At 44.8% G+C, this 22,781-nt stretch overlaps 1 protein-coding gene across 1 annotated transcript; it reads right to left on the bottom strand.

Moving 5' to 3' along the window:
- Positions 1 to 8,131: 8,131 nt before the first annotated feature.
- On the bottom strand, positions 8,132 to 20,423 carry LOC137646655 (uncharacterized). The gene is made up of 3 exons (XM_068379759.1): positions 20,280 to 20,423; positions 14,985 to 16,538; positions 8,132 to 10,849 (listed from the first exon to the last, which is right to left on the bottom strand). Exons 2-3 carry the CDS (start codon positions 16,151 to 16,153, stop codon positions 8,242 to 8,244), a joined length of 3,777 nt encoding a protein of 1,258 aa, XP_068235860.1. The 5' UTR covers positions 16,154 to 16,538; positions 20,280 to 20,423; the 3' UTR covers positions 8,132 to 8,241.
- Positions 20,424 to 22,781: the final 2,358 nt, after the last annotated feature.

The raw sequence follows: 22,781 nt of genomic DNA, 5'->3' as shown, positions 1-22,781 counted from the left end.
TCTTAGCCTACCGTAACAACCATAAAAACAACAATAAAAGTATTCAAGAGAAAGGTTAAAAAGGTTATGGGATTAAGGGAATGTAGTGGCTGAGCCCTCACCTACTACTGCACTCGCTGCTACGAATGGTCCCAGGGTGTAGCAGTTCTCGTAAAGAGACTGGACATCTTTCAGATAAAATGATGCAAACACTGACTTGCTCCTCCAATAGGTTGCATCCATAATGCTCTGCAGAGAACGGTTTTTATTAAAGGCCAACGAAGTAGCTACAGCTCTTACTTCGTGGGTCCTTACCTTCAGCAATGCAAGGTCTTCCTCCTTTAAGTGAGAATGTGCTTCTCTGATCAGAAGCCTTATATAGTACGAAAGCCCATTCTTGGACATGGGTCTCGAGGGTTTCTTGATGGCACACCATAAGGCTTCTGACTGTCCTCGAATAGGTTTAGACCTCTTCAGATAATATTTGAGAGCTCTGACAGGGCAAAGAACTCTCTCTAGTTCGTTACCTACCATGTTGGAGAGGCTAGGTATTTCGAACGATCTAGGCCAAGGACGTGAAGGAAGCTCGTTCTTTGCTAGGAATCCAAGCTGAAAAGAACATGTAGCTGATTCGGTTGTGAAACCAATGTTCTTGCTGAAGGCATGAACCTCACTGACTCTCTTAGCTGTTGCAAGGCAAACGAGAAAAGCAGTCTTGAGGGTAAGATCCTTGAAGGAAGCTGACTGGAGAGGTTCGAACCTAGATGTCATAAGGAACCTTAAGACTACGTCTAGATTCCAGCCTGGAGTGGAAAGACGACGTTCTTTAGACGTCTCAAAAGACTTGAGAATGTCTTGAAGGTCCTTGTTGGAAGACAGGTCCAAACCCCTGTGGCGGAGGACTGAGGCCAACATGCTCCTATACCCTTTAATCGTAGGTGTTGAAAGGGATCTCTCATTCCTAAGATGAAGAAGGAAGTCAGCTATTTGGATCACAGAGGTATTGGTAGAGGATATTGAATTGGCTCTACACCAGCTTCGGAAGACCTCCCACTTAGACTGGTAGACTCTACGAGTGGAAATTCTTCTAGCTCTGGCAATCGCACTGGCTGCCTCCTTCGAAAAGCCTCTAGCTCTAGCGAATCTTTCGACAGTCTGAAGGCAGTCAGTCGAAGAGCGTGGAGGTTTGGGTGCAACCTGTCTACGTGTGGTTGACGTAGAAGGTCCACTCTTAGAGGTAGAGTCCTGGGGAAGTCGACTAGCCATTGAAGTACCTCTGTGTACCATTCTCTTGCAGGCCAAAGGGGAGCAACCAGCGTCAGCCGTGTCCCTTCGTGCGAGACGAATTTCTGCAGAACTTTGTTTATAATCTTGAACGGAGGGAATGCGTACAGGTCGAGATGGGACCAGTTCAGAAGAAAAGCATCCACATGAACCGCTGCAGGGTCTGGAACAGGGGAACAATAAAGCGGAAGTCTCTTGGTGATGGAGGTGGCAAACAGATCTATGGTAGGTTGACCCCACAAGGTCCAAAGTCTGTTGCACACACTCTTGTGGAGGGTCCATTCCGTGGGAATGACCTGATTCCTTCTGCTGAGGCGATCCGCTGAAACATTCATATCGCCCTGGATGAACCTCGTGACCAGTGTGAGGTTTAGACCTCTTGACCAAATGAGGAGGTCCCTTGCGATCTCGTAAAGGCTCCTCGAATGGGTCCCTCCTTGCTTGGAGATGTAAGCCAAGGCTGTGGTGTTGTCTGAATTCATCTCCACCACTTTGCCTAGCAGGAGGGACTTGAAGTTCAACAGGGCAAGATGAACTGCTAACAGTTCCTTGCAGTTGATGTGGAGTAATCCTTGTTCCTTGTTCCATACTCCTGAGCATTCCCGTCCGTCCAAGGTCGCACCCCAGCCCGAGTCCGATGCATCCGAGAAGAGATGAAGATGGGGGGTCTGGATGGCCAATGATAGACCCTCCTTGAGAAGGAGATTGTGCTTCCACCACCGGAGAGTGGTCTTCATCTCTTGGTTGATAGGGATAGAGACTGCTTCTAGAGTCGAGCCCTTGTCCCAATGAGCTGCAAGATGGAATTGAAGAGGGCGGAGGTGGAGTCTCCCTAGCTCGACAAACAGGGCCAGTGATGAGAGGGTCCCTGTGAGACTCATCCACTGTCTCACTGAGCAATTGCTCCTCTTCAGCATGCTCATGATGCACTCTAGGGCTTGGTTTATCCTGGGGGCCGATGGAAAAGCCCGAAAATCCCGACTCTGAATCTCCATTCCCAGGTACACAATGGATTGGGAGGGAAAGAGTTGAGATTTCTCTATATTGACTAATAGACCTAGGTCTCTGATTAGATCTAAAGTCCAAGAGAGGTTCTCCAGACAACGACGACTCGTGGAGGCTCTCAACAGCCAGTCGTCTAGGTAGAGGGAGGCTCTGATGTTCGATAAGTGCAGGAATTTCGCTACATTCCTCATCAGATGAGTAAAGACCATAGGAGCTGTGCTTAGGCCAAAACACAGGGCTTGGAACTGATAGACAACCTTTCCGAAAACGAATCTCAGGAAAGGTTGGGAGTCTGGATGAATGGGAACGTGAAAGTATGCATCTTTCAAGTCCAACGAGACCATCCAGTCCTCCTGTCTGACCGCTGCTAAGACCGACTTGGTCGTCTCCATTGTGAACGTCTGCTTGGTGACATACTCGTTGAGAGAGCTGACGTCCAGCACCGGTCTCCAACCTCCTGTCTTTTTGGCTACAAGAAAGAGACGGTTGTAGAAGCCCGGGGATTGATGGTCCCGGACTATAACCACTGCCTTCTTCTGCACAAGTAGCGACACCTCCTGTTGCAATGCTAGCCTCTTGTCCTCTTCTTTGTAGTTGGGAGAGAGGTTGATGGGCGATGTGGTCAGAGGCGGTTTGAGGCAGAATGGAATCCTGTAACCGTACCTCAGCCAACTGACAGACTGTGCGTCTGCACCTCTCTTCTCCCAGGCTCGCCAGAAGATCTTGAGTCTGGCTCCTACTGTTGTCTGGAGAATCTGAGAGTCAGTGCTTTCCCTTAGATGTCCTGGGTCCTTTCCTAGACTTGCCCCTGTGAGAGTCTGGACGGGAGCTTCCTCGGCTGGGGGCTCTACCACGAAAGGGCGGTATGAACCTAGTGGCCGGGGTATCAGCCACTGGGGAGCGATAAGTCTTGGGGACAGAGGTGGTAACCTTAGACTTACGAGCCGATGAGGCTACAAGATCGTGCGTGTCCTTCTGTATCAGGGCAGCCGACAAGTCCTTAACTAGCTCCTCGGGAAAGAGGAACTTTGAGAGTGGAGCAAAAAGGAGTTGTGACCGTTGGCACGGTGTAATGCTGGCGGAGAGGAAGGTACACAGTTGTTCCCTTTTCTTCAACACCCCTGATACAAATAACGACGCTAGCTCACCCGATCCATCCCTGATGGCCTTATCCATGCAGGACATAATTAGCATGGCAGAGTCTTTGTCCGCAGGAGATGTTTTCTTGCTGAGGGCTCCCAGGCACCAGTCGAGAAAGTTGAACATTTCGAAAGCTCTGAACAACCCTTTCAGAAGATGATCCAGGTCTGAGAAGGTCCAACAAACCTTCGAGCGTCTCATCGCAGTCCTCCTAGGCGAGTCCACCAGACTTGAGAAGTCAGCCTGGGCAGAGGCAGGTACTCCCAAGCCTGGTGCTTCCCCTGTGGCATACCAAACGCAACCTTTCGAAGCGAGCTTCGTTGGAGGGAACATGAAGGAAGTCTTGCCCAGGTGTTGTTTAGACTGAAGCCACTCCCCTAAGATCCTTAAAGCCCTCTTGGAGGATCTAGCTAGGACAAGCTTAGTATAGTTCGACTTAGCTTGTTGTACGCCTAGCGAAAACTCAGATGGAGGAGAGCGGGGAACAGCAGAGACGAAGTGGTCAGGGTAAAGCTCCCTGAGTAGAGCCAAGACCTTTCGAAAATCAATAGACAATGGAGAAAGCTTAGACTCCTCCACGTCTGATGAGGGATCAAGGTGTGCCTCCTCATCATCCGACACTTCATCAGCAGAGGGTAGCGAAGCGATAGGACCAGAATGCTGAACCGCAGAGTCAGAACGGGTAGGAACAATAACAGAGGTTTCCTCATCTTGAGGGAAAACCTGAGGCTCAGACTGCATAGGCTGAACAACAGACGAAGCAGAAGGCAGGCGCATGGGTGAAGGAGGTTGACTCCTAGCAAGAGTTGAACCCAAGGATTGCACAAGCTGAGCGGAGGACGGAGGCGGAGTAGTCCGTTCCTGTTCCTGTGAGATGAGTGGAGCATGAAGAGGTTGAGGCTGCGCAGAACAAGGTAAAGTTCTCGCAAGCTGAGGCTCCTGAGGCGCAAGTCCATGGTGTAGAGGAGCTTGCCTAGATGAGGGTTGAGCTCGCTGCAGCGATGGTTGAGCAGACAGACTCACGGAGGGGAGAGGTTGTTGTACCCCAACCGAGAGTTGCACCACTGGTGGAGCAGCAAGGGGAGGAGGAGGAAGAGTGGAATAACTCTCCTGATCCCAAAGCAAGGGTTGCCTTAAAGAAGGCTGAGGCTGAACAACACTGGGAACAGCAAACTCCGAAAGTGGCTCAACATCGTACGCCTGGCAGATGGTGCTGCGACCAGGCGGAGCAGGTGCAGGCTGGGCGAGCACAGGCGGAGCGAGAACAGGTGGAGGGAGTGTAGGCGGAGGAGGAGGAGCAACACTCTCAGCCCGACACTCACGCATCAAGTCCGAAAGCTGAGCTTGCATGGACTGAAGCAGGGTCCACTTGGGGTCGGCAGAAACGATAACAGACTGAGGTAAAGTCACAGTCGGGGTCTGTATAGGCAGAACCTTACTCCTCTTGGGCGGAGTACAGTCGACCGATGACTGAGGCGAGTCGGAGCTGAGCCAATGACTACAACCTGGCTGAGCACTCGCTGACTGAACTCTACGTTTAAGCGGTCTCGAGACCTGAGACCAACGTTTCTTCCCTGCATGAAGATCAGCGGACGAGAAGACGGGCTCAATCGTCTGCAGGTGGGAGTGACGGTCTAAGGAAGACACGCCCGCAACCACCGAGGATAATTCTGTGCGCCTAACAAGGCCTGTCGAACCCTTAAGCCCTTCGACATTGCTTCTCCCCTGGGCATGGGAGCTTGCAAGAGGTCCCGGACTGGGAGGACGACTGGCTCGCACAGAAAAAATCCTCACGCACCACACTGGCACCACTAGCACTTGGCACTGCACAGACACTAGCACTCGTCACAGCACTGGCACTATTTCCACCCACTGCACTCTTGACCTTCAGTTCTTTAACCTCGGCCATCAGAGACTTATGGTCACTTACCACTGATTCTACTTTATCTCCTAAAGCCTGAATAGCACGCAAAACAGTTGACATATCAGGCGGAGGGCACACAGTAGGTTCGGGGGTAGCCACTACAGGGTAGTGGGATCATGAGGTGAGGAAAACATAGAAGAGTGAGAAGAACTTCTCCTAACTCTACCTCTCTCTAACTTAGATGAATATTTTAAAAGACGGACAAAATCCAATTCCGAAAGTCCGGCGCACTCCTCACACCGATTTTCTAATAGACAGGGCCTGTCCCTACAGTCAGAACAAGCGGTGTGAGGATCTACCGAGGCCTTCGGAATACGCCTATTGCAAGACCTACATCGTCTATGGGAGGGAGCTTGCGAAACGTCAGACATCTTGTTTCAAAGAGTTAGTCAAAGGGTGATCCAAAAACAAGCAAAAATTCATTAACCGTTAATCAGTATTTATATAAAAGCTATCTAGCTAATATAAAAAGGATTCCAGTATGCGACAGCCGTTAATCTAAGAGAATACTTCACCAAATATCCATGAATAAACTCGAAGACCATGAGCGTATCCCAGAACGTCTAGCCGGAAGCACGACAGAGGAATAATTGAGGAGGTGTCAACAACAAATGATTGAGTACCTGGCCACAGGTGGCGCTGGTAAGTACACCCCCTTCTAGTATTGTGATAGCTGGCGTATCCCTCCATAGAATTCTGTCGGGCAACGGAGTTGACAGCTACATGATTATCGGGTAAGTTTAATATTGAAAAAGGAATTGTCCATAGCATCAAGCTGTATTGGATTCATCATTTAGTTTGTTTCCTACAAGATTTTAGTCAAACATTGCAACTGATTTATGATCTATAAAAGTAATGAAATACCAGATGGTGTTCAACTTCAGACCCGTTGGAGAGCATCCAGAACGTATTAGTTCAACACAACGGCCGTTATCAAAATGGAGGCTTAGAGTGTTTGTTACACCCTGGCCATCAGTGATACAGGGCGACAGTTGCCAGAACCTCAATGATTCTTCACTGGCAGTTAACAGCTGTCGCCAGAATCTTACCCCTGCTGAAGGATGAGGGATCTTACCACTGCTTAGAAATAGGAATCTTACCCCTGCTGAAGGACGAGGAATCTTACCCCTGCTGAAGGACGAGGAATCTTACCCCTGCTGAAGGAGGAGGAATCGTACCCCTGCTAGTGGACAAGAAATATTACCCCAGCTAAAAGATGAGGAATCTTACCCCTGCTGAAGGAGGAGGAATCTTACCCCTGCTGAAGGAGAAGGAATCGTACCCCTGCTAGTGGACAAGAAATATTACCCCAGCTAAAAGATGAGGAATCTTACCCCTGCTGAAGGAGGAAGAATCTTACCCCTGCTGAAGGAGGAGGAATCGTACCCCTGCTAGTGGACAAGAAATATTACCCCAGCTAAAAGATGAGGAATCTTACCCCTGCTGAAGGAGGAGGAATCTTACCCCTGCTGAAGGAGAAGGAATTGTACCCCTGCTAGTGGACAAGAAATATTACCCCAGCTAAAAGATGAGGAATCTTACCCCTGCTGGAGGAGGAATCTTACCCCTGCTGAAGGACGAGGAATCTTACCCCTGCTGAAGGACGAGGAATCTTACCCCTGCTGAAGGACGAGGAATCTTACCCCTGCTGAAGGACGAGGAATCTTACCCCTGCTGAAGGACGAGGAATCTTACCCCTGCTGAAGGACGAGGAATCTTACCCCTGCTGAAGGACGAGGAATCTTACCCCTGCTGAAGGAGGAGGAATCGTACCCCTGCTAGTGGACAAGAAATATTACCCCAGCTAAAAGATGAGGAATCTTACCCCTGCTGAAGGAGAAGGAATCTTACCCCTGCTAGTGGACAAGAAATATTACCCCAGCTAAAAGATGAGGAATCTTACCCCTGCTGAAGGAGGAGGAATCTTACCCCTGCTGAAGGAGGAGGAATCGTACCCCTGCTAGTGGACAAGAAATATTACCCCAGCTAAAAGATGAGGAATCTTACCCCTGCTGAAGGAGGAGGAATCTTACCCCTGCTGAAGGACGAGGAATCTTACCCCTGCTGAAGGACGAGGAATCTTACCCCTGCTGAAGGAGGAGGAATCGTACCCCTGCTAGTGGACAAGAAATATTACCCCAGCTAAAAGATGAGGAATCTTACCCCTGCTGAAGGAGGAGGAATCTTACCCCTGCTGAAGGAGAAGGAATCGTACCCCTGCTAGTGGACAAGAAATATTACCCCAGCTAAAAGATGAGGAATCTTACCCCTGCTGGAGGAGGAATCTTACCCCTGCTGAAGGACGAGGAATCTTACCCCTGCTGAAGGACGAGGAATCTTACCCCTGCTAGAGGACGATGAATCTTACCCCTGCTAGAGGACGAGGAATATTACCCCTGCTAGAGGACGAGGAATCTTACCCCTGCTAGAGGACGAGGAATCTTACCCCTGCTACAGGACGAGGGTTTGTATCTGCGGAGGAACAAAAACCTATTGAATTACTTTATTGATATGAAAAAATGACTTGTGCTTCTCACACAGAAGTTATTTGGAATAGCTGTTAATAGATATCATGTTCAGAGGGTAGAAAATAGGCTGACAGATCAAAGATTGGAATATTTGGACAGGTGATGACAACAGGGAAGAAATCGGGTAAAGTGGTAGATGCGGAAGTGGGAAGACGAGAAAACCCTGACGTTAAATCGACGACTATCTTATTACCTGTACTTACAAAATCATGTTTCCTGTGGAAGAAAAGGAAAGTATTATAAATAGTCCAAACCACTTTTCAGTTTATTATAAAAAAAAAAAAACATTAGCCATGGTACTTCCTCTCGGGGATATAGTCTAGTACACCTTCGACTCGAACTTTCCAAGTCTTTAAAAAAAAAAAACACTTAACATTTCTCTCAGGAGTTGTAAAAGACCATAATATTATACTGACTATGATGCGGGGAGCCGAGAGAACTTCCGTGGAGAGTAGAATGCGGCTGACTTAAACTATGCGACAGCGATAGATTTTGTACCTCGGACAAATTCTGAGCCTGGGACATGCCGTCGTCGTGAGATAGGTTCTGCGGCTGTGATAGATTCTGGGGCTGATTCAAGCTCATGGTCTGAGACAGAGTGTGGGACTGAGATAGATTCTGTGGCTGCGATATCGTAGTGGCCTGAGAGAGGTTGTGCGAGAGAGACAGATTCTGAGGCTGGGATAGATTTTGAGGTTGGCTGAGATTTTGAGGCTGAGAAAAACTCTGCATTTGGTGTATGTTCGTCGACTGGGCGATCTTGGCGGCGAGAGACAGGTTCTGCGGCTGCGAGAGATTCTGCGCGATGGATAGATTGTGTGGCTGAGAATGGCTTGGGGTCTGAGACAGGTTCTGGGGCTGGCTTAGGCTCTGGTTGACGCTCTGTGACTGGGAGAGGTTCTCGGGCTGCAAGAGACCTTGGGATTGGATTAGGTCGTGTGATTCGCTCAAGCTCTCCGACTGGACAATATTCTGAGAATGAATTAAGCTGTGCGATTGTGTAAGATTCTGTGGCTGTAATAAATCTTGAGACTGCGTCAAATTCTGGGGCTGTAGCAAGTCCTGGGATTGCGTCAGATTCTGGGGCTGTAGCAAGTCTTGGGATTGCGTCAGATTCTGGGGCTGTAGCAAGTCCTGGGATTGCGTCAGATTCTGGGGCTGTAGCAAGTCCTGGGATTGCGTCAGATTCTGGGGCTGTAGCAAGTCCTGGGATTGCGTCAGATTCTGGGGCTGTAGCAAGTCCTGGGATTGCGTCAGATTCTGGGGCTGTAGCAAGTCCTGGGATTGCGTCAGATTCTGGGGCTGTAGTAAATCCTGAGACTGCGTCAGATTCTGGGGCTGTAGTAGGTCCTGAGTTTGCGTCAGATTCTGGGGCTGTAGTAAATCCTGAGACTGCGTCAGATTCTGGGGCTGTAGCAAGTCCTGGGATTGTGTCAAATTCTGAGGCTGTACAAGGCTTTGTGATTGCGTCAAATTTTGGGGCTGTAAAATACTCTGGGACTGGGTGAGGTTTTGTGGCTGCCCTATACTCTGAGATTGCGTGAGATTTTGGGGTTGTACTAAATTCTGAGGTTGCGTTAGGCTTTGAACATCCTGGTGCGCCTGTACGGAGGACTGGGGCATCCCCACCAGCTGCATCCCCGAAACTGGTTGCATACCGACAGAGAAACCCGTCTTCCCGGCTTGATTGCCCGATCCGGATGTGAAATGACAGTGGGGATGATACTCGGTGTGTTCTCCCACGTTGTCCTCATGAAGGGAGTCCCGTAGAGGGTCTTGAAGGGGATCAGCTTCCTCGGTTTCCACTTTGGGCGACTCTATTTCGTGTTCTCGAAGCATAACTTCGAACTCGGCGTCGGAATCCGTCGCCGCGATACGGTCGCTTTTGCTTGCTGCGGCAGATCTTCGCTTCTTTCCTCTCTTGTTTTTGGATCCTTTGGGTCTTCCCCTCGTTCTCTTGGGCTGGTGTAGCAGCTCTTCCTCAAGCAGCATTTTCACCTTCACTTTCCCGTTGCTCGGTTTTCTGCCCGGGGGCTTTTTCACGCCGGGACGTCTCCAGCGCTTCTTGTAGCCGTCATTCCCGCAGTACTTCATCTTGTGCTTCGTTATGTAGGACTTGTCCTTGAACCACTTCCTGCAGATGTCGCACTGGAACGGCTTCTCCCCCGTGTGCACTTTGTAGTGGTCCTGCAACCACGACTTGCAGACGAATCCCCTCCCGCACGACTCGCACCGGAAGGGGAAGTCCCCCTTGTGGATGCGCAGGTGATTCCGCAAAGTCGTGCTGGAAGAGAATGACTTCGGGCACTCTGGGCAATCGTAGGGACGCTCCCCCGTGTGCACGCGCATGTGACTCGGAAGATGCGAGCTCTGCGAGAAGGTCTTTCCGCACACGCCGCACATGTAGGGCCTCTCGCCGGTATGGAGGCGCTTGTGAGTTCTGAGGTTCGATTTGGCCGCGAAGGAGGCCCCGCACTCGTCGCAGAAGAAGGGGCGTTCGCCTGTGTGAATTCGCATGTGTTCGTTCAGGTTGGCACCACACGCTAGAGATTTATTGCACACCTCGCACACGACACGCTCGCTGGCGCTGTTGCGGACGCGAGGCTTGGGGGAAGTCTTGATCGGTCTCTGAGCAGGCTGCTGCTGCTGCTCCAATTCTGCACCGCCTGCCTGAGACGAAGGCGCTGGACCGGGACTCTGAGTCGAACGCGCCGGATTGGCATTGGTCGGCGCCGTCAGCTGCACCGGCTGCATCTGAGGCACATAAGTAAAACGCAAGGATTGCAATTGCTGCTGGTTCGACTGTCTGGCCAAGCCATTACTGACATCCACTTGCACCGGAGTTGGCACTAAGAATTCTTCCAGACCGCTGTAGGAGTAGGAGTTCCCCGAAGACGAGGGCACGGAAGTGACCGGAGTGGCGGCACTCACGAGGTGCTGATTTTGGAGCTGTTCCATGTTCGCTACTACTAAAGTCGTGGGTCGCCCTCACCTCTCATCAGTGACGCTAAAAACAACCCTGTAAGAAGGAAAGAGGCATTAAAACCTTACGGAATAAACACAATAGACGGAAATTCAAGCTAATATAACAATGCACAGCTAAAACTTTGGGAGAAAAGAACAATAAGCATGTGAAGGTTCAGTCCCTAATATCGTCACCCTCATAAACTAACTGCCTAAGTCATTTTCTCCACTTGTTGGGAAATCAAGAAAAACCTTCTCATTTCCTAATTCTTTATATCATTGTGTTGAGCTTCAATTAACAAATTCTAATTCACAAATTCTTCTGTTAAGAATTTGTGAATTGAAGCTCAACACAATGATATAAAGAATTAGGAAATAAGAAGTTTTTTTTGATTTCCCAACAAGTGGAGAAAATGACTTAGGCAGTTAGTTTATGAGGGTGACGATATGCATGCTATCCCTCTATACACACCAGGATTGCAAGTTGCCAGTCTTGATCACCAAACAAAACAAATGATAATTGCAATTTGTACTGTATGCTTAACCTCAGTTTACAAACTACTAGTCATTTACATCACATTGTTTTTCAACTTCTCAAAGAATCACAACTCTTATTCTACTTATACAGTGTATTATTATTATTATTATTATTATTACTATCCAAGCTACAACCCCAGTTGGAAAAGCAAGATGCTATAAGCCCAGGGGCTCCAACAGGGAAAAATAGCCCAGTGAGGAAAGGAAATAAGGAAATAAATAAATGAAGAGAACAAATTAACAATAAATCATTCTAAAAAAAGTAACGTCAAAACAGACGTCATATATAAACTATTAACAACATAAAAAACAAATATGTCATAAATAAACTATAAAAAGACTCATGTCCGCCTGGTCAACAAAAAAGCATTTGCTCCAACTTTGAACTTTTGAAGTTCTACTGATTCAACCACCCGATTAGGAAGATCATTCCACAACTTGGTAACAGCTGGAATAAAACTTCTAGAGTACTGCGTAGTATTGAGCCTCATGATGGAAAAAGCCTGGCTATAGTAGCAAATTCTTTTTGTAAGCCTCTTTTTATGACCCCTAATCTCTACTTTTTACCTCAGATTCATTGACTTTTGTCTCTACTTTACTGTCCGACGTCTCTAACTCCTGCCTTTTTTGCGTCTCATTTCGAAAGAAATCCCCTTGGCAAGTCTCGTAAAACTACGCAGGCAACGAGAGGCCCCGTTAAATTTATTCATGGGACGGTAATAAATCGGTGCTCAAAAATAACTCGTACACAGAGTATATGCAAACTACATACATACATATACCAAGGCACCTCCCCCAATTTTGGGGAGTAGCCGACATCAACAAATGAAATAAAACAAAAAGGGGACCTCTACTCTCTACGTTCCTCCCAGCCTGACAAGGGACTCAGCCGAGTTCAGCTGGTACTGCTAGGGTGCCACAGCCCACCCTCCCCTGTTATCCACCACAGATGAAGCTTCATAATGCTGAATCCCCTACTGCTGCTACCTCAGCGGTCATCTAAGGCACCGAAGGAAGCAGCAAGGCCTAACGGAACTGCTTCACAATCGCTCACCATTCATTCCTATTTCTAGCACGCTCTCTTGCCTCTCTCACATCTATCTTCCTATCACCCAGAGCTTCCTTCACTCCATCCATCCACCCAAACCTTGGCCTTCTTCTTGTACTTCTCCCATCAACTCTTGCATTCATCACCTTCTTTAGCAGAGCGCCATTTTCCATTCTCTCAACATGGCCAAACCACCTCAACACATTCATATTCACTCTAGCAAACTACTGGTCATATAGAAATGAATATCTCCTACGTGTTGTAATAGGTGAAGATCATCTCAGTGCTCTGACAGTTATATCTACGAAATTAACAAAATCAGTTTCAAGTAATTTTGGTTTCTATTAAATTTTATAGTGGTTAAATTATGGTTTAAGGTTAGCCCTAAGCTGCAGGAAAAAAGTTTCCACTCAAGCAAGGTTGTAAGACAAAACGATCAAATACTCCCAACCACAAAGAATAGAATTTTGTGAATGGGAAATAAGTAAATAAAGATGTAACCTTGAATTCATTATTCAGTAGTTTAGAATAGTTCTGAAGATGGTTTACCTAGTGTAAATGAAATAGAGAGGTCAGTGAGAACTGCTACGATTGGACCTGTGAAGGAAAACGGAGATGAGAACAGTTAGGAGGAAAGGATTAAAATCCCTCGGCGATTGAAGAGTTATTCATTTGAAGAAACAGTGAGAAGCAGTTTGAAGAATTAATAAGCTTTAAGAATGGAAGAGATTGTTTTAGTTAACCCTTTTACCCCCAGTCTATTTGGAACTTTCCAACCCTTGACCCCCAGGGGTTATTTTTTTTCAAGCACATTTTGCAGTATATTTTTTTTTAAATTGCTCTAACAGCCTTAATTTTCGTCATAGAGCGGTCAGGTTGGTCTCATTCTCTTGGAAAATGCCTGAAGTTTCTCAAAAAATTATCAAAAATATGCAAAAAAAAAATATAAATAACAGTTTTTTGCAAGGACGTACCAGTATGTCCATGGGGGTAAAGGGATGAGTTTTGTGAAACGTACCAGTATGTCCTTTGGGGGTAAAAGGGTTAATCTCAGTTGTGGGCATGTTGAGCATTTAAACCCATTCAACAGAGGACCCAGGAAAAGTGCGCAACATCGGCAGAAGGAAGAGAGTAACGCTGGAACATCAGTAGAATGTCGGTCAATAAAGAGTTAAAAGTTGTTATTGGTGGAATAAGTCAGTCAACATGAAGACAGGCTTTTCCTAGAAGGATGTAAAATGCATGAACCTATATGGGGATATGACAATTTTACAGAACTCTTCTGCGTCAAGAATCTATAGAAGGGACAATTAATGGCCCATGATCAGTACTTGTAAACAGATGTATGTAGTCAAGAGGAAATGTGGTGAGACAATCAAGCAAATTGTAAAGGATTGGCAGATCACAAGTCCATGAACCTAGGGAACTCCCGCAGAAGAAAAACCTATGAAATAAGAGACAGGATTATCTAGTTCTAAACTAAATCAAATGGAGAGGGGATTATTTGGTTAATAACTAAAATAAAATGCTGTGGTGGAAATATCAAAGAAAGTGGAGGAAGGGAGGCTGAGATGGTATGGACACCTGATGAGGAGAGATGAGGACCACGTTGGGAGACATACTATGGAGATGGAGGTTCAGGGAAGAAGAAGAAGAGGGAGACCAAGAAAGAGATGGAGGGACTGTGTGAGAGGAGACTTACAGGAGAAAGGGATTGATGAGGCAGAAGCGCAGAATAGAAAAAGATGGAAACGGCGACCCCATATAAGAATGGGAACCAGCTGGGAAGAAGAAGAACTAAAATAAAATGTTGTTGACAAAGTAGGAAAGATGAGAGGAAACCCCTGATTTCTAACTTACGGTTCAAACGTTTCGATCGCCTCCGAACAACGTCAGGCGTACTCACCAAAATAGATTTGAATGGACTACACTCTCCAAACATCTAACAACAGTATCCTATATATTTGCAAATTAAATTTAGAAAGAAACAGCATTCGTGATCTTGCCAAAGTCGTGACGTCTGTCGTAAGATACAGGTATGATACAAAACCAATACTCACATTCATACTTTCACCGTCTTATTGTCTTATTACCTGTCAGCATTTGTAAATAAGGAAATGACAAAGAAGTAAAGTTGAATCGTTTTTTTTTATTACATTACTCGAGTATCACGTTTTAAAAAAGATGGTAATTTTCTATCACAAGATGAAAATTTTGCTTTGACAAACGACTTAGATTGTCATCTTTTCCCCATTTAAATAAAATATTGGATTTTTAAAATTAACATTTGTTCTCATACTTACGCGATATCCTTCATTCAAATAGTCTTTTATATTTTTGTTTCCACAAATAAAAAACTTTAAAAATGTCCCATTTTTTTTACAAATATATATTATAAAACAAAACTATACTCAAATAAAATCAACATAAATGACATCTCTTAAAATTACTAAGTACAGACTCGACCTGCATGAAAAATTCACATGGCAATCTCTTCGCTTGCTATCAGTCTTTGTAATTCATTACGAGAGAAATAAAAAGTCTGTTTCACTCGGTCCCTCGTAAAGACCTTCACTTGTAGCCCTGCTTGATCCAAGCCTTCTTCCAGTCTCCGTCATCCTCCAAGTGGACGGCGGGGTTCTCTTTTTTCTTGTCGACAGCGGCCTCGTTATTCAAGCCCAATATCCCTCCCTCTTCCTGTTCTTCCTCCTCCTCTTCCTCCTCCTCCTCCTCCTCCTCTTCGCTCACGTACATCTCCTCCAAGTCGAAATCCTCGTCTGGAGATGCCCCAAAACCCTTTGAGGCCACTGAGAGTTTCCTGAGGCCGCCGCTCACTTTCCGCCCGCACTGCTTTTTACCGCCGGACTTCTGCCAACGTTTTCGATACCCGTCGTTTCCGCAGTATTTCTTTTTATGTTTCGACAGGTAATTTGAGTATTTGAATTTCTTATGACACTGGTCGCACTGAAAGCACTTGTCCCGGCTGTGCACGATCATGTGCTCGTTCAGCCCCGACTTGAAAATGAAACGTTTGTTGCAGATCTCGCACTTGAACGGCTTGTCCCCGCTGTGGGACTTCCTGTGCGTGGAGAGAGTCGAGCTCTGGGTGAACGCCGCGTCGCACACCTCGCACACGTAGGGCTTCTCTCCGGTGTGAATCCGCTTGTGGTTCTTCATGCTCTGGCTCGTCGTGAACGTCTGGCCGCAGACGCCGCACGTGTAGGGTTTCTCGCCGGTGTGCTGGCGCATGTGCCCGGGAAGGTGCGAAGACCTCGAGAACGTCTTCCCACAGACGCCGCACATGTACGGCCTCTCGCCCGTGTGGACGCGTTTGTGCATCCGTAGGTTGGACCTCTGCGTGAACGTCATGCCGCACTCGTCGCAGTTGAAGGGACGCTCGCCCGTGTGGATTCGCATGTGGTCGCGGAGGTTCGCGTTGCAGGCGTACGTCTTGCCGCAGACGGAGCACGACACCCGCTCTCCGTGCGCGTGGCGCAGCCTCGAGGTTTTCTGCTGCGACGCCTTCGACACCGCGGCGCCGGAATTCTCGCTGCCGGCGTTAGGCGCGGATCTCGGAGGCTGGGAAACAGAGAGCTGAACGGACACGTGATGAGGCGTGCCGTAGGATGCCTGCACTTGCTGATTGATTTGGTGGGCCACATCCGCGCTCATCAGGTCCAGCTGCATCTTATTGCTCAACTCCCAATTGTACCAACCAACACTCGAACCACTGATGTGCTCCATCGCAACTTTTTGTAGGCTCTCAAGCTAAAGTGATAGATAATAATGCCATCTTTTTTTTCCACTTGATTTCTATATCACGGAATCTTTAATATACGCAAGTTAAAAACTCGTGTCCGCTGCCACCGACACATTTTCAAGCTACCTGAAGTCTAAAGGTGTCAAGGTTTGATTAGACATTGGATTAGACTGCGAATTTACACACTCGCACAACTGCACTAAACTCCGAGCTCAATCTCATTCACAGACGCGAGAAGAGCCTCGCCTCGATACGTAAGACCTGACTGATCTCTCGGGTGGGAAACAGCAAGACGACTTCTTCGTCCCCCCCAACAGACGGGAGACCCATCACATACCTCCTCCAATTATAAGACCCGATTCACCTTACCTGTAAAGACACTGAAAGTTAGCAACGATGCCATGGTATAATGGTTTGCATATAGAATTAAAAAGAAAAAAAAAAGGAGCCTAAAACAAAGACAAATACCAGAGACATTCTCGATAGTTGCTAATTTCAGTGTCTCCCCGGTAACATCGTTCAGGAAATATAATTGTTCAGCGTCTAAAAATTCACTCTCACCAAACTGCTGTACATGTTACGCTTAGGTCCTGAGTCACGCTGATTTAATACAGAAAGTCTTCAACTTATATTTCATTATGAACTTTTTGATACAATATCTGAGATTTACAATTTCAGTTCGATTTTTTTTTTTTAAATCGATTGTTTTTAAGTTGAGGAGCTTCTGTATCGTTCATATTCTGCAGCTAAGAATAAGATAAATCTAAAATGAACTTTATAAAAATATATTGAACACAATAAAGAGGTAAATTGATAAATATAAATATAAGTTTGTAAATAAAGATTTCATATTTCATAGCTACAAACCACTGCTTCAAAATTATCGGGACATTTTCCACAGATCAATTAGGGGAAAACTAGTAAACTGAATAAGAGAATTACTTCAGAAGCATAAAAAAAAATGAATGAAGTGGACTCCCTTCTCCACTGCAACTCAAGAATAACTTTGTTTGCTGCTGAAATTGAAGATATATTTCTGCGGCCAGATGCGGACGACGAGCCAGAGTATGGGAGAACCGCAATTTATCAATTGCTTTAGGTGGGGTGGAACCGTTTCTGTACAATGATGACAGCAAGAACGTCATTGAAAAAGCAATCAGGTGGTGAGGAACCTTTCCTGTACAATGACAGCAACAACGCGATCGACAAAGCAATCGAAAGAAGATGATTCGTATGACCGTCTATACTCAATAAAATGGGGACTTGAGTCATATCCAAACAGTTCAGGATAATACATTGATATTCTTTCATAAGTATTTTTGCTTATATAATGACATTGTTACATGCCAAGTCACCTAGGTACATCCATTTCTGCAATACATACATACATATACTAAGGCACTTCCCCCAATTTTGGGGGGTAGCCGACATCTACAAATGAAACAAAAACAAAAAAGGGGACCTCTACTCTCTACGTTCCTCCCAGCCTAACAAGGGACTCAACCAAGTTCAGCTGGTACTACTAGGGTGCCACAGCCCACCCTCCCCCATTATCCACCACAGATGAAGCTTCATAACGCTGAGTCCCCTACTGCTGCTACCTCCACGGTCATCTAAGGCATCGGAGGAAGCAGCAGGGCCTACCGGAACTGCGTCACAATCGCTCGCCATTCATTGACCTATTTCTAGCACGCTCTCTTGCCTCTCTCACATCTATCCTCCTATCATCCAGAGCTTCCTTCACTCCATCCATCCACCCAAACCTTGGCCTTCCTCTTGTACTTGTACTTGCAATAATATTTTTAAATAATAGAGGCTTCTATGCAAAAATGCAATGAGGAACAGTGAGAAGAAAAATCCCCTACATTTTTTTTATGTCGGCTACCTCCCAAAATTGGGGGAGGTGCTATAGTAGATATTATAGATAGAATTACAAAAACTATTCCTCTTCCTTAGAAATAAACAAATACAGTCATGACACTGATTTGAAAAGTTAAGGGATGAAAAGTTCTTCAGGAACAAAACACGAAAGAGAGAGAGAATAAGTAAGAAGGAACTTTCCCCACGAGTGGAAAGGTCCGCTACGCCAACAAGCCTTTCCTCTCTATCCAAGATCGAGATAAGTCCACGAGGTATGCATTCCGTACGAATACACGAAAGAGCATACATGAAAGATTAAAGATAATGGAAACTTGGAGCATTTTTCCTTTCCAACGAAGACGAAGGCAAGACTCGGTTATGAAGTAGACTGCACTTTCTCCCGTTTATATTGTAATCCTAACAATGAATGTGTCTTTATCATTATAATTCTCACTAACTTTCACTTATTATTACCTCCGCCAACCAAGTTGAAAGGAGGTTATGTTTTATCCTCTGTTTGTATATTTGTTTGTGTGTGTGAACAGCTTCCTGGCCACAATTTTAATCGTAGAGTAATGAAACTTGCAGGGATTAACTGTTATGTAAAAAAAAACTTTATTAAAAATTTTGAAGGTCAGGGTCAAGATCAGGGTCAAGCAAAATGTCCAATTATGCAATTGGCCATAAGTTTGGACATCGTTGTCACAGAGACTTCAAACTTGGTTTATACTTGCGTATGAAAATCCACGTCAATTAATACATGTTAAGGTCAAAGGTCAAGGTCGAGCAAAAGGTCGGGAAATAAGCTGCCACAGCGGAGGTCTGCGCTTTACTGAGTACCCCTCTAGTTATTATTAGTATTAGTAGGTCATCTACAAACCTACTTGTCATAGGGCTCCAACAGGGATAGGATTCAATTAGAATAATTTCTGATGATATGCAACGAAGAACTAGATAATTCTATCCGTATATAATTGTAAATAAAAGGAAATGATTTTGGGAAATACACTGCTCAAAGCAGTTTCTCTGTTGGAGCCTTTGGGCTTATAGCTCCCTGCTTTTCCATCTAGGGTTGTAGCTTAGCTATTAACCCTTTTACCCCAAAAGGACGTACTGGTACGTTTCACAAAACTCATCCCTTTACCCCCATGGACGTACCGGTACGTCCTTGCAAAAAACTGCTATTTACATTTTTTTTTTTCATATTTTTGATAATTTTTTGAGAAACTTCAGGCATTTTCCAAGAGAATGAGACCAACCTGACCTCTCTATGACCAAAATTAAGGCTGTTGGAGCAATTTAAAAAAAAATAGACTGCAAAATGTGCTGGAAAAAAAATAACCCCTGGGGGTTAAGGGTTGGAAAGTTCCAAATAGCCTGGGGGTAAAAGGGTTAATAATAATAATAATAATAATAATAATAATATTAATAATAATAATAATAATCATAGGATTCAGATCTGTTTGTAACAAATACCGAGTTCAAAATCAAAATAATTGCAAAAGTCTACTGAATCCCCAGATTCAATTTAAAACAAGTATCAAGATAACTAATTCTTAAGTGAATTTTCTCAAGTTTACAACTGCATTTTTTACTTAAATTATCTTAAAGGCTATGACAAATGTTACTATCATTATTGTTACTAGCTAAGCTACAACCCTAGTTGGAAAAGTAGGATGTTATAAGCCCTAAGAGGACTCCAACCGGGAAAAGTGTGCGTCCAAGTGCACCCTCAAGTAAGAGAACTCTAACCCAAGGCTGTGGAAGACCATGGTACAGAGACTTTGGCACTACGCAAGAATAGAGAACAATGGTTTGATTCTAGTGTTGTCCTAATAAGGAAAAATAGCCCAGTGAGGCAAGGAAATAAGGAAATAAACTATATTAGAAGTAACGTATAAATATATAAACTATAAAGAGAATCATGTCAGCTTGTTCAACCTAATTAATGGACAGCAAAGCGAAAGGGAGTAAATATGGACATATTGCGAAATGCTGTGCCGAATTTAACCCTCCGGTGATCCAATAACATCGTGTAACTGCAAATACTACATAGAAAATCTATTCATCTTTCTATTGCAATTTTCAATTTCTATCTCTACTCCTTTCTCAGTTACGTTACGAAACGTCAACGTAAGTCGACAAGTCGTGTTACTCCCTGGCCAAAAGTCACAAGCCTGTCAGCGATTTTCTCGCTGCCGGGATCACCGGAGGGTTAAGAGCAACCGAGTTCAACCGAGCTCTACCTACTTTCGATGGCAAGTCTGTCCACCCATAAGATACGCCGACACGAGCGGGAAGATCGAGCGGGGCCTTCCTCGGATGCGTCTCGAATTGTGCGCTACCTGGAAAGAGATCGATGATCAGAAATCCCGTCTCGAGGCTGCGACACTTTCCGACGACAAAAAAGCAAAGAAAATACAAATTCTCAAGTTATTTTGCTGTTCATCTTCCTACAGCAACTCCAAAATTAACTGCCTGGCATTTTATAGAATTTACATAATACACTACTGTATACTATAATATTACTCATAAATATATTGTATCCTTGTCTCACAAAATTATGAAATAGCCCTTCCCTAAAATAAATGCATAACATATTTTCAGAATCACATTTTTAAACATTAAGAGATGTTATCTGAGCAAAGATGAGGCATTAATTTGAGTCATGTGGAAGCATTTTAAACTTTAATAGATGCTGTCTGAGTAAAGATCTGGCAGTAATTTTAGTCTTCTTGAAGCGTTTTGAAGAAAAGTGATAAGATTTAATATCTTGCTTTAATATTGTCAAAGAAATAAATATTATTCATCATAGAAATCTTTATAAAGTCATCTACTATGATTAGAATTTTTCATTTTGCTGAAAATCTTTATTAGTTCAATGGTCAAGTACGTATCATTCGGGAGTTTGGCTCAAAATCTATGCATAAAATTGGGTTATAATCCTAATGTCCTGAGGATAAAAAATATGTAAGATGGAGAATTATTATTATTATTATTATTATAATTACTAAGCTACAACCCTAGTTGGAAAAGCAGGAAAATTAGCTCAGTGGGGAAAGGAAATTAGGTACTCAAGTCATTTGCAATGTGGTGTTCTACATTTTATAAATTTCAGTAACTTTCCATGACTCTGTAACTTTTTATATTATACCCAAATAGTCACTTCTTACTTATAAGATACCATTATTAACCAATACTGCAGTCTACCGACACATTCCTTTTCATTCAGGAAATAACGTCTACTATTATTCTGACAGCCCCTTTTTGATACCGACTTCCTCTCTTATTATGACAGCATTTTTTTTATACTGATGTACACTCTCATCTTGATAGTCCTTTTCAATACTGACATCAACTCTTGTTCTCACAGCCCCTTTCTGTACTGATGTCCACTCCTGTATAACAGCCCTTCTCAATACTGACGTCTATACTGACAACCATTTTCAATACTGTCTTCAAGGTCCTATATGTTTCATCGTCATCATCTCCTCCTACATTTATTGACGGTATATCTTAACAATCCATGTTTGCCAACTGTTATATAAGCGGATGAGCAACCCGGTGGAGTAACGAGAACTTTGGGTGTGGAGGAAATGCCCCCATAAATCTCGATGAAGTCACTGGCAGCAGGGTGACGGATTGGGTTTAAGGATATGGACATACTGTCTCTTTGGTTTTTACTCCTGATGCCTGGCCGATGATCTTTCTGGAATTAGTATGGACCGGCAGGGGTCACTTGCCTTAGTTAGATAGGCACTGCGCATCACAAGGAACTGGCTATCCTTTCATGAATCCAGCCAATGAATCCTGTATGTTTATGTCAAAATAAAATACTGTACAGTACATTTAATGCTATTTTGTTTAAACTATTCCATGGATTTTGAACATAAGACTTGGCACTGGACCCTGGGAGAACATTCAGCTTCCATGTTCAACTGGAGTAAAACCCTTTAGTTGAAGTATGAAGTAAAAGCTTAGAGGCTGGAGGGCAAGACGGAAGAATGGAAGCAAGGAACGAAAGTACAACTGATGGCTAGAAAGTGGGCAACACTATTGACGGAAAGGACGCTGCAAAGACCTTAGAGTAATGATTACAGGAATACAGTGCCTATATCCTGTACATTTATTGCCAAAATCAACTCAAATGTAGCATCCAATTGACTGCACTGTACCTTCATGATAGTATTTCATTAGTATCTTCATTACTCTTATTTGGATATGATGGTCCATCCTAATTGCTATATAGAAAATTTATTCTTCTTTCCAATGCATTTTTCAGTTTCTTCCTATCTTTGTTCCTTTGTTATTTATGCTACGTTTCTTCCTATCTTTGTTCCTTTGTTATTTATGCTACAAAACGTCAATGAAGTAGGTTGAAACGTGACGTCATTGCTCCCCCGTAAGAGTTTGCAAGTCACGAGCCTGACTGCAATTTTCTCACTACAGGTTTCACCCGAGGCTTAACGCAGTGGACAATGATATCAGCTCATAATCTTCTGAGGGGGTGTTGAAAAGTTCCTGGCTTTAAGGGTATTGCGAAAGGTTAGAGCTGTTACTTTTACAGGGGAGGTAAGACAAGCGTTTAGGAAAAGCAGAAAAGCATCTCTACATCTGCATCTGTCTCGTACACAGCTTGACTTCGTTGTAGGAAACTTAAACCAGCACATGAAACTATACGGAAAATACGCGACTTTGGCTTCGAACTGGTAGACCACCCGCCTTACTCCCCAGACCTGCCTTGCTCCGACT

Source organism: Palaemon carinicauda, chromosome 9, assembly GCF_036898095.1.
Source record: "Palaemon carinicauda isolate YSFRI2023 chromosome 9, ASM3689809v2, whole genome shotgun sequence".
NCBI classification, from domain to species: Eukaryota; Metazoa; Arthropoda; class Malacostraca; order Decapoda; family Palaemonidae; genus Palaemon; species Palaemon carinicauda.
Note: the sequence above shows the minus strand (reverse complement) of the source record. Positions and strands in the feature narration are given on the sequence as shown.